Genomic DNA, 17,998 nt, shown 5'->3' with positions numbered 1-17,998 from the left:
TACCGTAAATATATATTTGCGCAGCCGCTCATCAGAGACCCGTATAACGTGATTGTATATCTCTGATTGACTTTATTAACCGATCAGAATCAAGTATTAACTCAAGTCATGTTTAGTTTATTGGTTCACGAATAACGTTTTGATTTCATTTCCAACAAATAGTTCAGAAGCAATTGCGCTTTCATGACATTTACACCCATACCAAAATGAGCCCCGTCCGAGCTCGACACATCCGATGTTAAATTATAAGTGTCAAAAATGGGTATATGATACTTTCCCAAAGCCTCAGACATACGTTTGTTGAAGGCTGCTACGCGACTATTACTTTGTGTCGGCATCTTTGGAGATTTCAGGATACCAAATTTGTGATTGGAAAACCAGATCATCTTTGGCCCTGAAGCTTTGTTCTTTCTCATCATGTCAATAACGGGATACATATATTCATTAAACACGCTTTCAAAGTTAAAATGATCGTGGATACCAATACCAACTAGAACCATTGTTTTCTTTTTATGAAGAAATGAACGAAAATCCTTATGGAACTGTGCCGCCAGTAGGGCACGATTGTATTCCAACATTTTGACAGTCACACTCCCGCCACAGAGAGTTACTTGTCTCTTGAGCCTTTTCCTACATAGTGCATCCGAGAATCCGTACATTCCGTTGCAAAGGATGTCTGAAATAGAATCAGAATAAATATTGTTACTTGACAAACAGGGTTTATACTAATAGGTCAATCATGTTTGGCGTTCGTGGAGACGCAGAGTGTGTTTGGTTTTAAACCGCACTTTCCTCTCATGATACGGCGGGAAGCATCAAGAATAGATTTTACATAGCGTGTCCACGTGGGCAATGAAGTCTTTGACATGAATAGCCGACCCTGTTACTACTCGACTTTCCCACTGTCTCTGTACCGCTATCACTTGACCCTTCTGAAACCCTGCATTTACAAACATATAATAAAACTACGACAATTTCTTGTACAAGGACGACCTTCAAATAGAACACTATTTACTTAGAAAGGATGACTTGACATGTTTGTGTTTTATAAGAAAACAAGGAAATACCGAAATGGAAATACGGAGAGATTTGCATGGAGGAGTATGTTCCGTCAGTTATTGAGGTTGGTATAAAGCTATTTCAGCAAAATTCGCTGACGACATCTCCTTCTGGGCCTCTTCTACATAAAACACCCGTCATGCCAAATTCAACACTCTAACTACAACTTATAAATGATCCAATCACATACCAAAAAGAAGCAATATGTTAAGAAGTAATTTCGACCAACACGTAACTTTGGCACCACACAGTTCTAACTTGGTCAATTCCTGTCAACATGGCATAAATCTAATGAGAGACATCAGCGCACCGACTGGGGTGCGGACAAACAAACACTGCTAAACACATACAAAACCCGTATACAGACCAAACTGGACTACGCCGCTCCAGTCCGCCACACCCTATCTGCTAAAAACTCCAATAAACTAATGTCAATCCAATACAAAGCCCTTGAAATAGCACTGTGTACAAGAACTAGTGCCTCCCTTAATAACATTCTCCTACAATCAGCCATAAATAACATCAATCCCCCTCAGGCGAGACCAGATAAGCCTCAACTATCAAACTCAAATCAAAACCCAACATATAAACTAATCAAACAAATATACCAAAACACAAGACCTGCAACACTCAAGAAGTTCAAAAACAACAGTTCAAGACACGTCCCCAACCTGACCCATTTACACAAATTAATTCACACACACTAGATAATATTAAACATGCACCACTCCCAAATGCATACATAAATGACACGTCATTACACACCTTATTCCAATTGCACCTCAAAATAAGCAACACAGAAAATAATTCGCACTTAATTACATCAATCAAAACTGGCCAAACCACACCCACATGATATATCTCCAAATTCTCCCCCGCCTGACGCCGACTGCCAAAGGCATTGTTTCTGAAGCGGTTGTAAAGCCTATACATTATCAGCAGTAGCAGCATTATTAAGCCTTGACAACGGTATAACGATCTATACCGAAACGTCGCCTTTACAGTGAAAATAAAGAAATTGTTATCCATAAATTGTGTCTACTTTGCCATCCGTCAACTTCTAAGAAATGCATAATATTATGAAACAATTTAAAATAATTATGCTTCAGCTTGTTGAAAAATAATGATTGTGGCTGCCATGAATATTGCTATGTGTTTTTTTGGTTACATACTAAGAGCCATATGTAGCTGAAAATATATCTAGTATATATATATCTCCATACAAAACCGCCGTGATATTGCTGGAAAATTGCTAAAAGCGGCGTAAAATCAAACTCACTCACACCATACAAAACTCCCAGCATCCCACCACACCCAGCCCAAAAAGAATGTCACGTCCCCCGTCCCTCGCCACTTGCAACATATATTTTCAGTATGGTAAGTATATACATACCTTTTGGTTTACCAGCAATGAAGGCACCATTAATATCATAGTTGGTCATCAACAACAGCAGCGCCGTGTACACGTGGCGCACAAAAGAATTTCCTACAAAGGTTATTGTCAGCCCCTTCAGTAGAACACATGCCTGCTGAGCTGTGAACTTCTTCACCTGACATCGGGAGTCTTCGGGCTCCCACGTAGAGTACTCTGCATGAATCTCAGTACGAAGATCGTAACAGTTCGGACATTTACAGTCATCCGGGGTCTTGTTGATGCACGTATCACCATAGCAACATGGCGTAGGACCTGCCGGGTTACACAGCGCACGTATGTAGTAAACGTTTTCATATGCCACGTTCCCACATTTTCCGTCGCTTCTCTGCATTGGCTTTGGGGTACGATGTCGGGCTGACTTGAGAAATGAGCCTATGTCTACTTTCTCTTGTGCAGTCAGAATGCGAGGCCTCCATCTTCCTCTCATCATCCCTGTCTTCACATCCGGGCACCGAGGACTCTCAGCTGACACACTTAGGTCCACACCAGGGTACTTTGCTGGGGCAATGAAGTCATTTGTGTCCATTCGAGTCCAGTAGTTTGAAGCAGCATACTCCATTACAGTCCAAATCATGAGGACTAGGACTATAACTGTGATATGCCCTTTGTAGGTTCCCGTCATTCTGCTGAAAAAGAAGCCAATTTACTACAGAAAGGACGACTTGCTACAGGTTAACTGCGGACTTGATATTTTTAAGTTACTGTATGCTTGTTTATATTTTTCTTGTCGCATTATTCATAGCGACTGTAGTAAAAAGGGCCAGACAAACCAGTAGTTTATAGTATGATGTTGGTAATGCAATACATTTGTACAAATGGTTTGAGTGGCGGGTGCTTCCCGTATTGATTTCGCGAACACCTGGTGTCATTTATGGTGTATCATTTGGATGTGTTCCATTCGTACCATTTCGTACCGATATTTTGCCTTGTAGAGATCGACATTATAATAGTAAAAAAAGAAAATGCTCAGAAATACGAGGACTGGTAAATATGTTCTGAGCCTGAGAACTTTCAACTATGGGCCATAACAAAGTGAACTAGTCAGTGTAGTGCATTGTTTGAGTAGTTCATTGCAAGTGCCCAATGAATATTCATGAGTCTAGTGTTATGCTAATAGACATGCATGATGTCACAATGAGGACGGGGTCATTTAATTATGCATGAGTGTTAAGAATGTGAAGAATGGGGCCTTTGATAAAATGCCTGAGCCTAGAATTTCTTTAGGAATGCCAGCCATTGAAGCTATCTGGAATGTAGTCGGGGTAGATTCCGTTATGTACATACTTGAATGATCATCATCAAATGGGATGTCATCCTTTTGAGACCGCCTCCGTGGTCTTGTGGTAGAGTGTCCGCCCAGGGTTCGATCCCGGGCCGCGTCATACTGAAAGACGTTAAAAGATTGTACTTGTTGTTATCCTGTCTGGCGCTCGGCATTAAGGGGCTAAAACAAGGACTGGTCGGCTCGGAGTCAGTATACTGTGTCTGAGTGGGGTATTCATGTTAAACTGCGGCATGGTATCTCAGTGAGCTAGCACTATAAATCGGCATCAGTCCGGACTAGTACAAGCAGCCACACACACACATACACGTGCATGCACGTCGCTATATAAGTGCAATAATCTTGGACGCGACGTTAAACTCAATTTCACCTCACCTCATCCTTTTGAGATCACGCTTGTCTCAAGGTACCTAGTCCTTAAAGTAGAAGTAAGAATATGTAGAGGAGAAACTTGTGCGTTCCAAAGTTTATTACAGGAACAGAGTCAACACATAATTAGAACATAACTTTACAGTGATTGCAATACATACGAGCAATACATACATATATATATATATATATATATATATATATATATATATATATATATATATATATATATATATACACACAGTAAAAAAAGTGTTGCACCCCCACATTAATACGTTTGATACATCACAACATTTAAAACGCCCGACTCTGGTTTTAATGGTAGGTATTCCTTGGGGATCTGATGTTAAATGTGTAATGTTTTCGGAGGGAAGATGATCACCAAAACGTAGCAATCAGCACGTGAATTGCATGGTGCATGACATTTGCAGATTGCAGTATCTTCTTAAGCTCAACATCGCCTATAAAAGATGTTCTCTGACAGCCCAGTTTATTGTAACCCACAATGCCGGGTAGACGATTGTCAGAAGCAGTCAAGTGGCAGATTATTGGCCTTCATGGAGCAGGTCTTTCGTTCAAGGAGATTGGCAGAAGAACCGGACATCACTACTCAACAATAAGCCGTTTGGTCAGAAAACACGCACAAACTAATGATGTAAGGAATCGCAGACCCTCTGGCAGACCACGTAAGACCACAGTTAGAGATGACAGAGCGTTGTTGAGGGTGGTAAGGCGTCATCCATTTGCTACAAGCACAACCTTGAAACGTCTTTGGCTTCCTCGTCAACAGTTCAGTACCCAGAACGTGAGAAATCGTCTTAAAGCTGCAGGGTTGAAGTCCAGAAGGGTTATCAAGCGACCTAAACTCACAGACAACCACAAACGACTACGTCTAGCCTGGTGTAAACTGAGACAGAACTGGAACTTGAGGTCCTGGAGAAGAGTCCACTGGTCGGACGAGACCGGTTCCTTCTGCATGTTGTGGATGGCAGAGTGAGAGTATGGAGGCGTCCTGGAACAGCTTATACTGCAAGAAACATCATGCCAACTGTACCATATGGAGGTGGATCTGTTATGGTCTGGGGATGCTTCTCATTTGATTGTAAGCTTGATTTAGTGACCATACGAGGCAACTTGACAGGGGAGCGCTACATCCAAGAGGTGCTGAATCCAGTTGTGGTGCCCCATTTTGACAATCATCCACTGGCCACCAGACCGATATTCATGGATGACAATGCCAGACCACATCGTTCACGAGCTGTGACCCAGGTTATCCACAACAATGCTCTGACGCAGATTCCATGGCCAGCAATGAGTCCAGATCTGAATCCTCTGGAACATGTATGGGACATTTTGGGACGCCTGATTTATCGTCGGGACCCTCCTCCACAGAACTTGCGTGAATTGGAAGCAGCATTACACGAGGAGTGGCAGCAGCTGCCCATGGAGCGATTCCAACGTCTGGTGAGGAGTATGAGACGAAGACTTCAAGCTGTGATCCAAGTGCTTGGTGGAAGTTCTCGATATTGACTTACTGTGTTCGTCAAATCTCCATATGACATTCTTACCCTATTGGATGAATTTGGTCACTAAAAATTATTGAGATGTCACCATACTTAATGTGTCTTCGTTGTTCGTTCATTTTTCGTAAAAGTTCAGCATGAGATTATTACATGCCATAAGGTCATGGAATACCCCATTTAAGTTCATTGTATAGACAATACACTGGTTTGTTGGTATACACGAAATCCTGGTTATAATATTAATTCGGTTATCTTTACACCCTTTCAAAACACCCCTCCATGAAAAAGTATAGGGGGTGCAACACTTTTTTTACTGTGTAACACACAGTACTACAGATATTAATTGTTATAAATAATTACATCAGTTTAGGCAAATATATTGGAACATGGCTGTATAGATTACATACTAAAACATATATAAACGAAATAGGCTTATCAAGACATTATCCAGGCTTTCCTGGTATGCTACAGGTTTTATTTTTTTAAAACACGTAGCTATTATGTCATTTTTAAAAGATGTTGTCATATTATTTACTTTGATAGAAGGCATTCAATATTAAATATAAAGGCAATCTATGATGCTTTCTGATATAAATTTCGATAGAAAATGGCACGATGTTTTATTTTACAAACAACATGAAAGAGTATTAGATATAGTACACGGAATCTACTACATCATTGTTATGCAAAATAGTTATGTTTTTATTTCCTACCAGGAGTGAGTTAGTGAGTGAGTATGGTTTTACGCCGCTTTTAGCAATATTCCAGCAATATCACGGCGGGGGACACCAGAAATGGGCTTCACACATTGTACCCATGTCGGGAATCGAACCCGGGTCTTCGGCGGGACGAGCCAACGCTTTAACCACTAGGCTACCCGACCGCCCCTCCTACCAGGAATCAGGCAGAAATATTCTACAAGAAAGTCTTGGCTAATTCAGAGTTAGTGACAACAAGACATTATAGATATTATGCTATTGCTGATCGCGGATGATGATGCTCTGGTGTCCTACTCTATGTGGTAGGCTTGCAGATACAGCTTAATGCATTGCGGTCCTTCTGTTTAAGAGGGGTTCACAAGTAAACCTTGAGAAAACCAATGGTATTATTTTTAGAATCAAGGAATTGTATCTAGGCAGGAAAATTGGATTTCTGGTGATAAACATTTATAAGTTGCTAGTTATTATAAATAATAAGGATTCATTATGTCGCCAGGACTAAATTTGTCCATGGCTTATTAGACCATCGCTAGTAAGCGATTTTTATGCATTCAATTTGGTAAATATGCGTCAAATAAGGCAGTACTTAACTGGTTGCTGTAGCATATATGTACATAGCCAGCTGCGTGTTCTTAAATACCGGATAGCATTATTAAATATGGAAGCGCACAAGTACACATTTCAACCGGAACACAAAAGGAACCGGAGGCGACTCTTGAACATTGGGAGCATTTTTGGAAAGACTTCATTAAAGAACATTTGGATTTAGAAGCCGAAAACATGAAATGTATACGAGTCCACAGAATAGGCAGGCCCCGAACCCCATGACATGCAGGAGATCTGTCTGACCCCGTTCCCTGATAGCAAAGTGGGGGAATGAAATCTGGTAAAGACAGCAGCGAATAAATTGAAAGGTAAACCCTTTTCTGTCGTTTTCCATCAGTATAGGCGAGAAATGCTGATGCCACTTTTGAGAGAGGCTCGACAGAAGGGTAAGCAGGCTTACCTTGTGGTTTATAAGCTGTACATCAACAGAGTGCTTCAGGACGTTCACACCCCACCACCCTACAGGACTCCCCGAAAACAATCTCGTCAAGCATAGGAATGGGACGGTTCACGAGTGCCTATTCTGGTATTTTTCACACCCCATGATTACAAGACTCTGATCCTGGTATAGACTCTAGCCCCTGGGGTAAAAAATCTAGATATAGCAACAGGACTAACCTTTCAGGACAATTTGATTACTCAGCTGCATCTGCTGTTCACAACGGCCGTTATATTATTCACTCCTGTACTGACAACTATGTGAAGCTATGTACTGTAGTAAAACTGATAAACCATGGTTCGGAAATGGATGCGAAAAGGCAAACGTCGTTTCAAGAAAAATAAAACATTAAGAAATAAAAGTTTCTACCGACAGAACTGGAAAGGTTATAAACAATGCTAGACAAGCATATTCGAAATTTTAATAACAAACTGACTGAAGCTTTTCGCAAAAATATCAAACAATAGCCAAAAGTATTTGGAAAATTTTAAATAAACAACGTAAAACAGAAAGAAAAATATACGGATATTGCTAGCTTCTTCGAATTTTTCAACAACAAAATGAACCAGAACCCCAAACAAGACGAAGATGATTTTAATGATTAGATTTAAGACGGGAATGTAAGTGACTGCAATATTTTGAATGATGATATCAATACCGATGAAATTATCAAGGCAGCTAAGAAACTTAAAACGGAACAAAGCAGCACGTCTCGATAATGCAGAAAACGACTATATCATTAACCGTGTCGATTTATTAGCCCCTTTACATTCTGAATTCTTTAAACTGGTGAAATCCCCGAATCATGGTTAACAGGAATTAGCGTATAGTTGACAAAGTCATCTATATCCCCCGCCCATTTTAACACGTTATGGTCCCAAACAGGTAACTGGTCATGACCCAACATTCCTCTTAGCCCATGTCAAAATAGCTGCAATGGAAATTCTAAAATAAACTTTCTAAAACTCCTTAATATCAAATGGCACTAGTTCAGTATGCACTTTATATATAGGCATGCAATGTTTGGCAAGGAAATATTTAACAGTTTATTTGTTATAATACTTAAGTAAACCAATCCTATATTAAAACTTAAATCCAACTTGTTGTCATGGGATAAACAATAAAAAATTCTAAAAGTGCTATATATCAAAAGGCAACAGTTCAGTATGTGCCTGGTAGACATGCAAAGTTGCATTGTTGCATTGTAATAAAGTATTTAACGGTTTTTGAGTTACACTCTGGAAACGAACACCACCCCTGTAGAGCCTAATTCCAACTTATTGCCATGGAAACGTGAAAAATAACTTCTAAATTCCTTAATAGCAAGAGGCACCAGTCCAGTATGTGTCTGGTAAACATGCACAGTTTTTGTTGGAAAGTATTGAATGGGTTTTGAGTTATGCTCCGGAAACAAGCTCTACCCTATAGAACCTAAGTCCAACTTGTTGCTTTGGAAACGTAAAAAATAAAAATTTATAAAATTCCTAAATAGCAAAAGGCACCAGTTCAGTATGTGCCTGGTAGACATGCAAAGTTTTGTAATAAAGTATCTAACGGTTTTTGAGTTCCACTCTGGAAACGAACACCACCCCTGTAGAACCTAAGTCCAACTTATTGCCATGGAAACGTGAAAAATAAAAACTTCTAAATTCCTAAATAGCAAGAGGCACCAGTCCAGTATGTGTCTGGTAAACATGCACAGTTTTTTGTTGGAAAGTATTGAATGGGTTTTGAGTTATGCTCCGGAAACAAACCCTACCCTATAGAACCTAAGTCCAACTTGTTGCATTTTTTAGTTACGCTCCGGAAACGATTTCGGGACGCACACACACACGCACACACGGAACCAATTTCTATATATTGTGATCAACTTCGCTTCTTATGCAGTGTGTCAGCTTGTGTAAACCTCTGGCCGCAACAGTGACGTCAATGTTTCTCCGGCGACAACGTGCCGGGCAGTGATGTATATATTGTATATGTTTTTTTTGTGATTGATGGATGAGTATGTGGGCAGTGTTTGTATGTGATGTATGCGCACGTGATATTGAGTTGATGTGGTGAACTCCCATGTGTGATTGAAAATGAAATGTGTGTGTGTGTGTACTTTCGATTATGTTGGTGTATTATTCTTACCAATTTATATTATTGATAATTTAATAATGATTTGAAGTGCCTCACAGATCCTTCATGGGTCGGCTGATGTTTTTATATATCATACGTATGTATACGTGTTATGTTTTTATTGTCTTTAAACATCAGGTGGCACTGTAAAAAATATATTTTTCTTCTATATCCCCCGCCAACTTCGTTGGGGCGGGGGATAATAATAAAACCAATTTACAAACAGAAAGGTGATCTATCTGACCCGAATTCGAATAGACCGATAACATTGCTTAGTTGCTTCGGTAAATTGTTTACAAGACTTAGCATATCCTGTACCCCTATATGCAGACGACACTGTACTTTTTAGCGAAACACTCCAAGGTCTACAACATTCATTAGATGTGTTTCAAACCTACTGTATTAGGTGGAAACTAAACGTTAGTATATCAAAAACCATGGTTTTAATTTTTGGAGGAGGACCGGCTAAATCCTTAAAAAAAGGTTTCTTTTAAATAGACGGTCACTGGAAACAGAAGACACTTATACATACCTAGGAATAAAATTCAACAGAAACAGAAGATTTGTTATGGGAATAAAAGCAGTGATTGGAAGTGCGACGAAAGAGATGCACTGCATATTAAAAAGAGCTAGAAATGTAAATCTACCACTCCATTGTCTCCTACCACTCGATTGTCTCCTAACTGCCTTTTGACCCGTGAAGATTCCGGGGTAGAATAGGTCTTCAGCAACCCATACTTGTCGTAAAAGGCAACTATGCTTGTCGTAAAAGCGACTAACTGGATCGGGGGGGTCAGGCTCGCTGACTTGGTTCATACAAGTCATCGATCCCAATTGCGAGGATCGATGCTCATGTTGTCAATCACTGGATTGTCTGGTCCAGACTCGATTATTTTACAGTCCGCCGTCATATAGCTTGAATATTGCTGAGTGCGGCGTTAAACAATCAACCAACCAACCTTACTGCCTTTGACCGATGGCAGAATATACCAAGAGAAGAAAGACTTTGTCACCTCTGTGATTCACTTTCAGTAGGAGATGAGTTTCACTATCTTTTCAGATGCGAAGCTCTACTCAAACAAAGAATTCTGTATACATGTATTCCAATACTACTTGTGGCCAAATATTTTTAAACTCTGTAGAGCTGTTTCACCTAAAAGACTAAAAGATATAAAAATGTGTCCAAATATATTTATGTCCGTGTAAGATAATTAGAAAGAACCGTTGACCATGTCACTCGCCATGTTGATATATTTTTTGTATTTTATATAATATATATTTATATATATATATATATATATATATATATTGTGAATGGTTCACTCCATGGCATCATTCCATGGCATCATCAAACTCTGTCACAGTAAATGGTATATTGTATACCAGATGCTTGCTTTGCGGCCGTTTTGAGATCTTAGGCATAAGCATTTTTTCCTGTTTGAATTCTTCGCTGCAATTTGTGTTGCTGCTGACAGATAAGAAGTGCTCAGTTAGAATGTTGGCCTTTTCTTTGACTGTATGGGCGTTGGCTAACTTGGGAATTTTTGTGGGTTTACGCTTACCCCTGATTGCGTGTATTTTGCTCCAGACTGTTTTAGCATTTGTTTTCTCATAAAGGGATTTGCAGAAGGTCTGCCATGACTCTTTTTTAGAATCGTCTATGAGTTGTCTTACTTTTGTTCTGGCTGCTCGGACTTGGGTGAAGGCTGATTTAACCCTTTTTGACCTATTTAGGGCTTTCTTTCTCACTCTCCTAGCTTTTGCTATTTCCCTGTTCCACCATGGTACCGGCGTTTTGCCAAGTTTTGTGGTCTTCTTTTGGAATTGATTTTTCAGCTGCGGCAATAATTGCTAAGGTGAGATTTTGGCAAAAAAGATCAGGATCATCCGAGGCAATTTCTGAGGACTTGAATGATATACATTCCTCCCTGAATTTAGGCCAATCAGCCTTTGCATAGTCCCATGTGGGCTGAGGATTGGGCTGTTCCTCTAAATGTGGTGGGCTACCTATGTAGGTGAGTATAGGAAGGTGATCGCTTCCCCAAGTGTCATCATGGACTTGCCATTGGCAATGTGAGGCGAGGTTTTTGGTGGCAATTGTGAGATCAATTGGAACTCCACGTGTTGTGGACTTGGTCATAACGTGTGTGACTGCCGTCGTTCAGAGTTATGAGATTGTCGTCCTCAACCCATTTGTCTACCAGTTTGCCGTATTTGCATGAATCATTCCTGTCTTCCCAAAGAGGGCTGTGGGCATTAAAGTCACCAAGGATTATTCCATTTTTGCCTACTATTTGAGCTAGTCTTGTTAGCTCTTCCATGTTCATTTCATGCATGAAAACAACCATTGAAACAACGCATGTAAATGTCTTACCTTAAAATAGAATGGAAGAATTGAGAACAAATGATGACATCAGAGTTTCTAACGTCCCAGGATTTCTTTCAGGGGCAGTGTGACTTGGTGGTGTTGTTGTTGTTGCATTAGGTGTTTAAGAGGTCGCCTTCTGCCTAGGCAATTTCGGCTGACCTGTCCCTCTTTGGGACTCCTGTGTGTGAGAAGGGTTCACATATCTATTGTGAGTTCGGTGTTCACATAATTTCTGTTTTTGCATTGATATGATTTCTATTTTCTTATATTGATATGATTTCATTTTTATCCTTGGCTGCTCTGTTTATATACGTTCGAGCAGCTGTCCATCTCTCAGAAATAGAGTTAGTTTGGCCTTCGCTATTGCATCTCTTGGCTTTAGGAGATCTATGACAGATAGCGGATCTAACTGCAATTCTTGTTTTAACCTAGCCCGGGCCGGGGCATGGTCTTGACATTCTAGTAACAGGTGGTCAATGGTTTCAGCCTGATTGCAAGATGAACAAACCTTGTCATAGTGCTTTTTGTGACCAAGTCTGAGGCGTGAGATAGCAGTTTCAATTTTCCTTTCATTTGAGTATGAGTTTGGCTTTTGTTGGACCTTGGGTTGAATTTTGTATAGCCATCTGCCGATCTTACTTGCGTCCCATTGGGTTTGCCATCTTTTTGCTATGGAGGCTTTGATTTTGCTTTTTATCTCTAGTTTACTAAAGGGAATAGGCTGTATATCCGCTTTGTCTAGAGCTAGCTTCGCCAGTGAGTCTGCTTTTTCATTTCCATGAATATCTATGTGAGAGGGGATCCAACACAGCTCCACCTGTTGCCCTTGGTCCGATAGTTTTGTATATTCGTATAGAATATTGTTGACTGTGTTTGGCCTGGAGTTTGAGTTTCTTCCACTGATGGCCTGAAGTGCACTTAGCGAGTCTGATAGGACGACTGCCTTTGCTTCCGGGAGTTCCGGTATGAGTTTGAGTGCATGATGAATTGCCTCCAATTCAGCCGTGAATACTGACTGACCATCGGGCAAGCGAACTGAATGTGCTTGGGGTTTGGAGCTGTGGATATGGATCCCGTAACCAGCACTGTTGTTGATAGGATTCTTGGATCCATCAGTGTATATATGGGCCCAGCTGTCCCAGGTAGTTTGAATTTTAGTGATAGCTACTGAACGTAGTAGGGTTGGGTTTTCTCTTTTAGTGACTTCTGATGTTAAAGCAGTGTCAACTTTGGGAGTTTGTAAAGTCCAGGGAGGGTGTAACCCTTTGTAGTGACTTTCTGGAGGCTGAATGTCATCGCAATTGTGACTTCGAATGAGTTCACGTACTAATATCCCAGATGGCTTTAGTGAGGGATTTTTTCGAGCTAGGGCCTCATCTCGAGCGTTTTTGTCTTGCCATATCTTTTTAACCAAAGGGTTTGATGTTCGTCCCCAGAACGATAATATTGCCTGCTCTCGTCTTAGTTTCAATGGGAGTTCTCCCGTTTCTACTTGTAGTGCTTCTAGTGAGGTGCCTGTCGCTGCGCCTGTGGCCAGTATTAGGGCTTTGTATTGTATTCTGTCTAGTCGCCTCAAGACAGTATTTGATGCTGAGTGAAAAGCCTCACAACCATAGTCAATTTTTGATCTGATAAGAGCTTTGTAGAGGTCCAGCTGAGTGTCCCTCGATGTGCCCCAAGATGTGCCTGAAATTGCCCGTAATACGTTCAGGTCTTTTTGACATCTGTTTTCCACATATTCGATATGCTTGCGCCAAGTGAGGTGTTGATCAAGGATAACTCCAAGAAATATTGCAGATTTTTCGAATTTGATAGGTTTGCCTTTTATGGAGACTTGGTGGTCAAACTGCACCTACTTAAATAGTGAAGGGACGCATAGCAAACTCTGATTGGTTAAGTTTTGAAAACATGATTTTAATTTATTGTCACCATTAGTTCCTTTGTTATTTCATGTGTTGTTCCGGGTTGATACAATAGTACCATAGGTAACCTAACTAATGCCTACCAATAGTGGATAACGGTAATATAAAAACAAAGGCTGGCATCTCACATAAAGTACAGTAACTCACTTAGGTTGTAAAAACAAAAATAATTTAGACAATAGATGTCCGTTCGGATTACAGTCACCGGTTGCGTGTCAATTCAAGATTGACACGCTGACCAATAACGGTAATCCCCTTGACAAGTCGGCGGTCAGTTTAAAATGTCGCCGGCTCAACTAAACGCCAGCCTTTGGTTTTTTTAATTACCTTTAGCCACTATTGGTAGACATTAGTCAGGTAACTTATGAGAATATTGCATCAACCCGGATTAGAGGTTCCGTATATAATGATTCTGAACTAAAGTGAAGCCACAACATGGACGTCCTAGACATTGGTGCTTAAAACGTTTATTGAGTAGGGCTGAATGCACGCGTATCTAATTATCGCTTTTCAATAAACCACAAAAATACACACGCTGTAATCATCGTTTCTAAAGGTTTAATTGGATCTGATATACATGTTTATAACACATTAAGCCTACATGTACATACAAATATATAGAAATCAGCAAACTCACTGTAACCCACCTCTTCTGCCTGTGGCGTCTTCCTTGTTGTAAGGGTAGTGACACGAGCATCAGACCCACACCTTATAACACGCATGCGCAATTCATTATTTATTCACAAAATACGTGTTCTTATTGCGAATTAACCCGTAGAATGCCATGTTCATTTACAAAGTACAACATTCACAATTATTTCCACTCTAAAACCCTCAAATTGGAGTCATATGTCTGGACGGCATGCAAATATTATATTAGTCTTGCATAGAAGTGAGAAGATTTATTAAAGAAAGAAATGATTGCTTTCAGTTATATGAACTTTTTCATGAGTATTTTCTATGGTTTCACCACATTATGTATTTGCAAACTTAAGCATGATTGATAAAAAGAGCAGTCGAAAATGAAATGACCATTATTTGGAAGAATTGTTTAAAAGAATGTCTCACAGTTCCTTATATTCTTATTCTTAATCAGTGTGAAGCGACAAAATCTACATCTACTAGCCTAAGGCAATGTATATATTATGTTGGGTAGGGCTTTATGCACTCGTAATATCTGATTATGTCTTAACAGTAAACCACACATATATGTTTATTATTAACTAACCAGTCTGTGAAGTTATTATTGTTGACCTGAGCTATAAACATAAACACCAGTTTGTACACGCTGCGCTAATAGTCACACATTGTCTAGACAATTATGAACAGACCGCCGTCTTATAGCTGGAATACTGCTGATTGCGGCATTAAACAACAAACACCACCAATGTACATGTATGTGTGTGTGTGTGTGTGTGTGAACATAAGTCAGGAAGGCCGTTGCGAAGAGTTAAAGGGAGATAATGTATTGAAAGCTGTACACCAATGAGGAAAACGTGCCTAACAAAATGTTAGCAGTCAAAGGGAGATTATTGAACTAATGTGTAGTGTCTTGTCCTTGCTTTTGCTGTGATTGGATTAGTCCCCCGATGCGCCGTAGTGCCCGAAGAACGTATGAAAACCTCTGTACGTTGGTGTAGATTACAATTTGCAGCAAGCCAGGCGCCTCCTTGATAACACCATACAAATGGTAGAAGGGTGTTGCGTTGTGTGGAATAGTGAAACATGAAAATTCCCCAGATATGCTGACAATTGGGACTCGCACATTTATCAATTATTACATTTCTTTGCGAACACCGTATGCATTCACATGCATTTATCTACCCTGCTTGTAACGTATCCAAGATTCAATTCTTCCATGTACAGGAGTGTATAGTTTATATTGATGACGCCTGGCGAGAAACATTGTTTAAAATAGACTTCACGCCTTTAACGATACAAAGCCGTTGTATCATAATTCGTGCCGCGCGTATTTTCTGAAGGTGCATTTGAGTGGCACACATGCGGCCTGGACATCGTTCAGACCTCAGAGCTGCGATGTGAAATTTATATGTAAGACCCTATAACATCACAACAGAAAAGCCGACATTTCACATTATGTACATTGCACTCTAGGCTTAGCGAGATCGTCCACCACCGGACAACATTTGATGACTATTAAAAACTGATGCACAGAACCGTATTTATTCAAGCATATTTATTTATTGTTAAATAATTTAATGCCCAACTTAAATGTTTCATAAGGAAGAGGATATCTCGTCTTTTACTTATCTCCATGCCCCCTTCTTAATGAAAACATTCCACTCATGAAGGCAGCGAGAGACCTGGAAATCAGTATAGGAGATTGAGGAGGACGAGGCTGTATCTAACATCGCACGTTCTCACAGCCGTCGATCGTGGACATGCTCACAATTTTCAAGATTGAGAATCCGTGGCAGATCATTCTATAAATACATTTTGACGATTTATATCTTATATATACTAACAGCCGTCGATCGTGGACATGCTTTCATCAAGTTCCTCTCTAAAATACCTTCTTTAATGATAGTTAAAATGTTAAATATTCAGAAAGCAAGGCAGAATTTTCCACAAATTAATTTTGACAATATATATATCATCTTCATACAATAACTTGATGTTGGGATGATATATAGGTGGACTGTGCAACGTTTGAGTGATATAGATAAACAAATGACATTTACAGGCTGCACTGAGGCTGGACACAGAGGCGCTCTGAAAGAAGACCCCCTTGTAGCCAGCTCAGTTTGTCAAGTTAGGAGTCTTTATGTTTGGAAATAAACATCGTTCCATCCTTATTGTTATGGAAGTTGACATGATATGGTTTAGATATATATACATCATTGCATATTTTTTCTCTCATCATAGCATTCTGAGTAACACACTTCGGTGAAAAACTGTTCTTACCATAAGGAAAGGCTTACAGAATACCATATAAAAAATAAGACTTCGTATTCTTGAAAAACAAAAACGTAAAACAAATATAACAATGGAAATCATGTCCCATGGGAATCTGAAACTAAGTGTTCAGTAGCTCCTCATTAGGGGCGGTGAGGTAGACTAGTGGTAAAAGCGTTCGCTCGTCACGCTAAAGACCCGGGTTCGATTCCCCACATGGGCACAATGTGTGAAACCCATTTCTGGTGTCCCCCGCCGTGATATTGCTGGAACATTGCTAAAAGCGGCGTAAAACCATACTCACTCATTCCATTCATGTGCTCAAAACCTTGTGTTCGCACTTTGGTATTCGCTTATTGTATGACTATATTTACTGGAAGAAAACATACTTTATTAGTATTTTATGCAAATATTTCTGCGGGATAAGACGTCCTCGAGTTAAATAATTTATAATGCATTAAAATAACTAAATGCAGCGAAAAGGGTTTGGGTGATCCTTGCCCTGTCAGGCTTGTTAGGCTCTTCATCAGCTCAGGGCCCTTGCCCCCTCTACACGCAGCCCAGACAGCGAATGGGACTTCTCCCAGGAAGCGCTGCCTAGTCGAACACACCGGAAAACCTTTTCGGAGAATGTGAAGACTCCCCAAAACTACATCCTTCTGGGTTACCCAGATTGTCAGAAGGGCTGCAAACCCGGGTACTCTCCCAATGTCAGTCAACAGATTGGGAGGTACCAAAAGGGAGTCGGACAACTTGAACTGGGATACAAGCGTGACATTTCGAAAGCGAGGTCTGCATATTTGCCATGTTTTTCCTCAATCTTGTCAATCACATTACTGTCAAAAGGGACAGAAAATTCAATGATATAAATGATTTCATTGGATTTATTAAAAAGTACAAGATCAGGTTTGTTGGCCTGGATACGTCTGAGGCTGTATACGGGCCTATTTTAAAGAATTTTGTGTTTATCATTTTCCATGACGCCCTCTACAAATTCTGGGTCGTACCATGTATGGACCTCTATGTCAAAATTATTATTATTATTAGTAGTAGTAGTAGTAGTAGTAGTAGTAGTAGTAGTAGTAGTAGTAGTAGTAGTAGTAGTAGTAGTTTTAAAAAGTTAAAACCGACCCAAGTTGTGCACGAATGGTGGGCCGGCATTTTGACCCATTTAACAAGTGTGTCAAGTACCCCTTGGCAAATCAAAGCTACAACACCCATTGATGATACCAGATATTA

At 40.1% G+C, this 17,998-nt stretch overlaps 1 protein-coding gene across 1 annotated transcript; it reads right to left on the bottom strand.

The window, feature by feature from the left end:
- On the bottom strand, positions 1-14,491 carry LOC124145791. Its single transcript, XM_048386105.1, has 3 exons — positions 14,481-14,491; positions 2,453-3,120; positions 1-676 (listed from the first exon to the last, which is right to left on the bottom strand). The coding sequence occupies exons 2-3, from the start codon at positions 3,114-3,116 to the stop codon at positions 126-128; spliced, it is 1,215 nt and encodes a 404-aa protein (XP_048242062.1). The 5' UTR covers positions 3,117-3,120; positions 14,481-14,491; the 3' UTR covers positions 1-125.
- Positions 14,492-17,998: the final 3,507 nt, after the last annotated feature.

Source organism: Haliotis rufescens, unplaced genomic scaffold (genome assembly GCF_023055435.1).
Source record: "Haliotis rufescens isolate VD_foot unplaced genomic scaffold, xgHalRufe1.0.p SCAF_6, whole genome shotgun sequence".
NCBI classification, from domain to species: domain Eukaryota; kingdom Metazoa; phylum Mollusca; class Gastropoda; order Lepetellida; family Haliotidae; genus Haliotis; species Haliotis rufescens.
This window is presented reverse-complemented; position numbering and strand designations above follow the sequence as displayed.

Excerpts from the sequence above, each read along its gene's own strand:
- LOC124145791 (XM_048386105.1), bottom strand. The coding sequence starts at position 3,116 with ATGACGGGAACCTACAAAGGGCATATCACAGTTATAGTCCTAGTCCTC. Across the intron at positions 677-2,452 it reads CATTGCTGGTAAACCAAAAG|ACATCCTTTGCAACGGAATG; the intron begins GTATGTATATAC and ends ATTCTATTTCAG.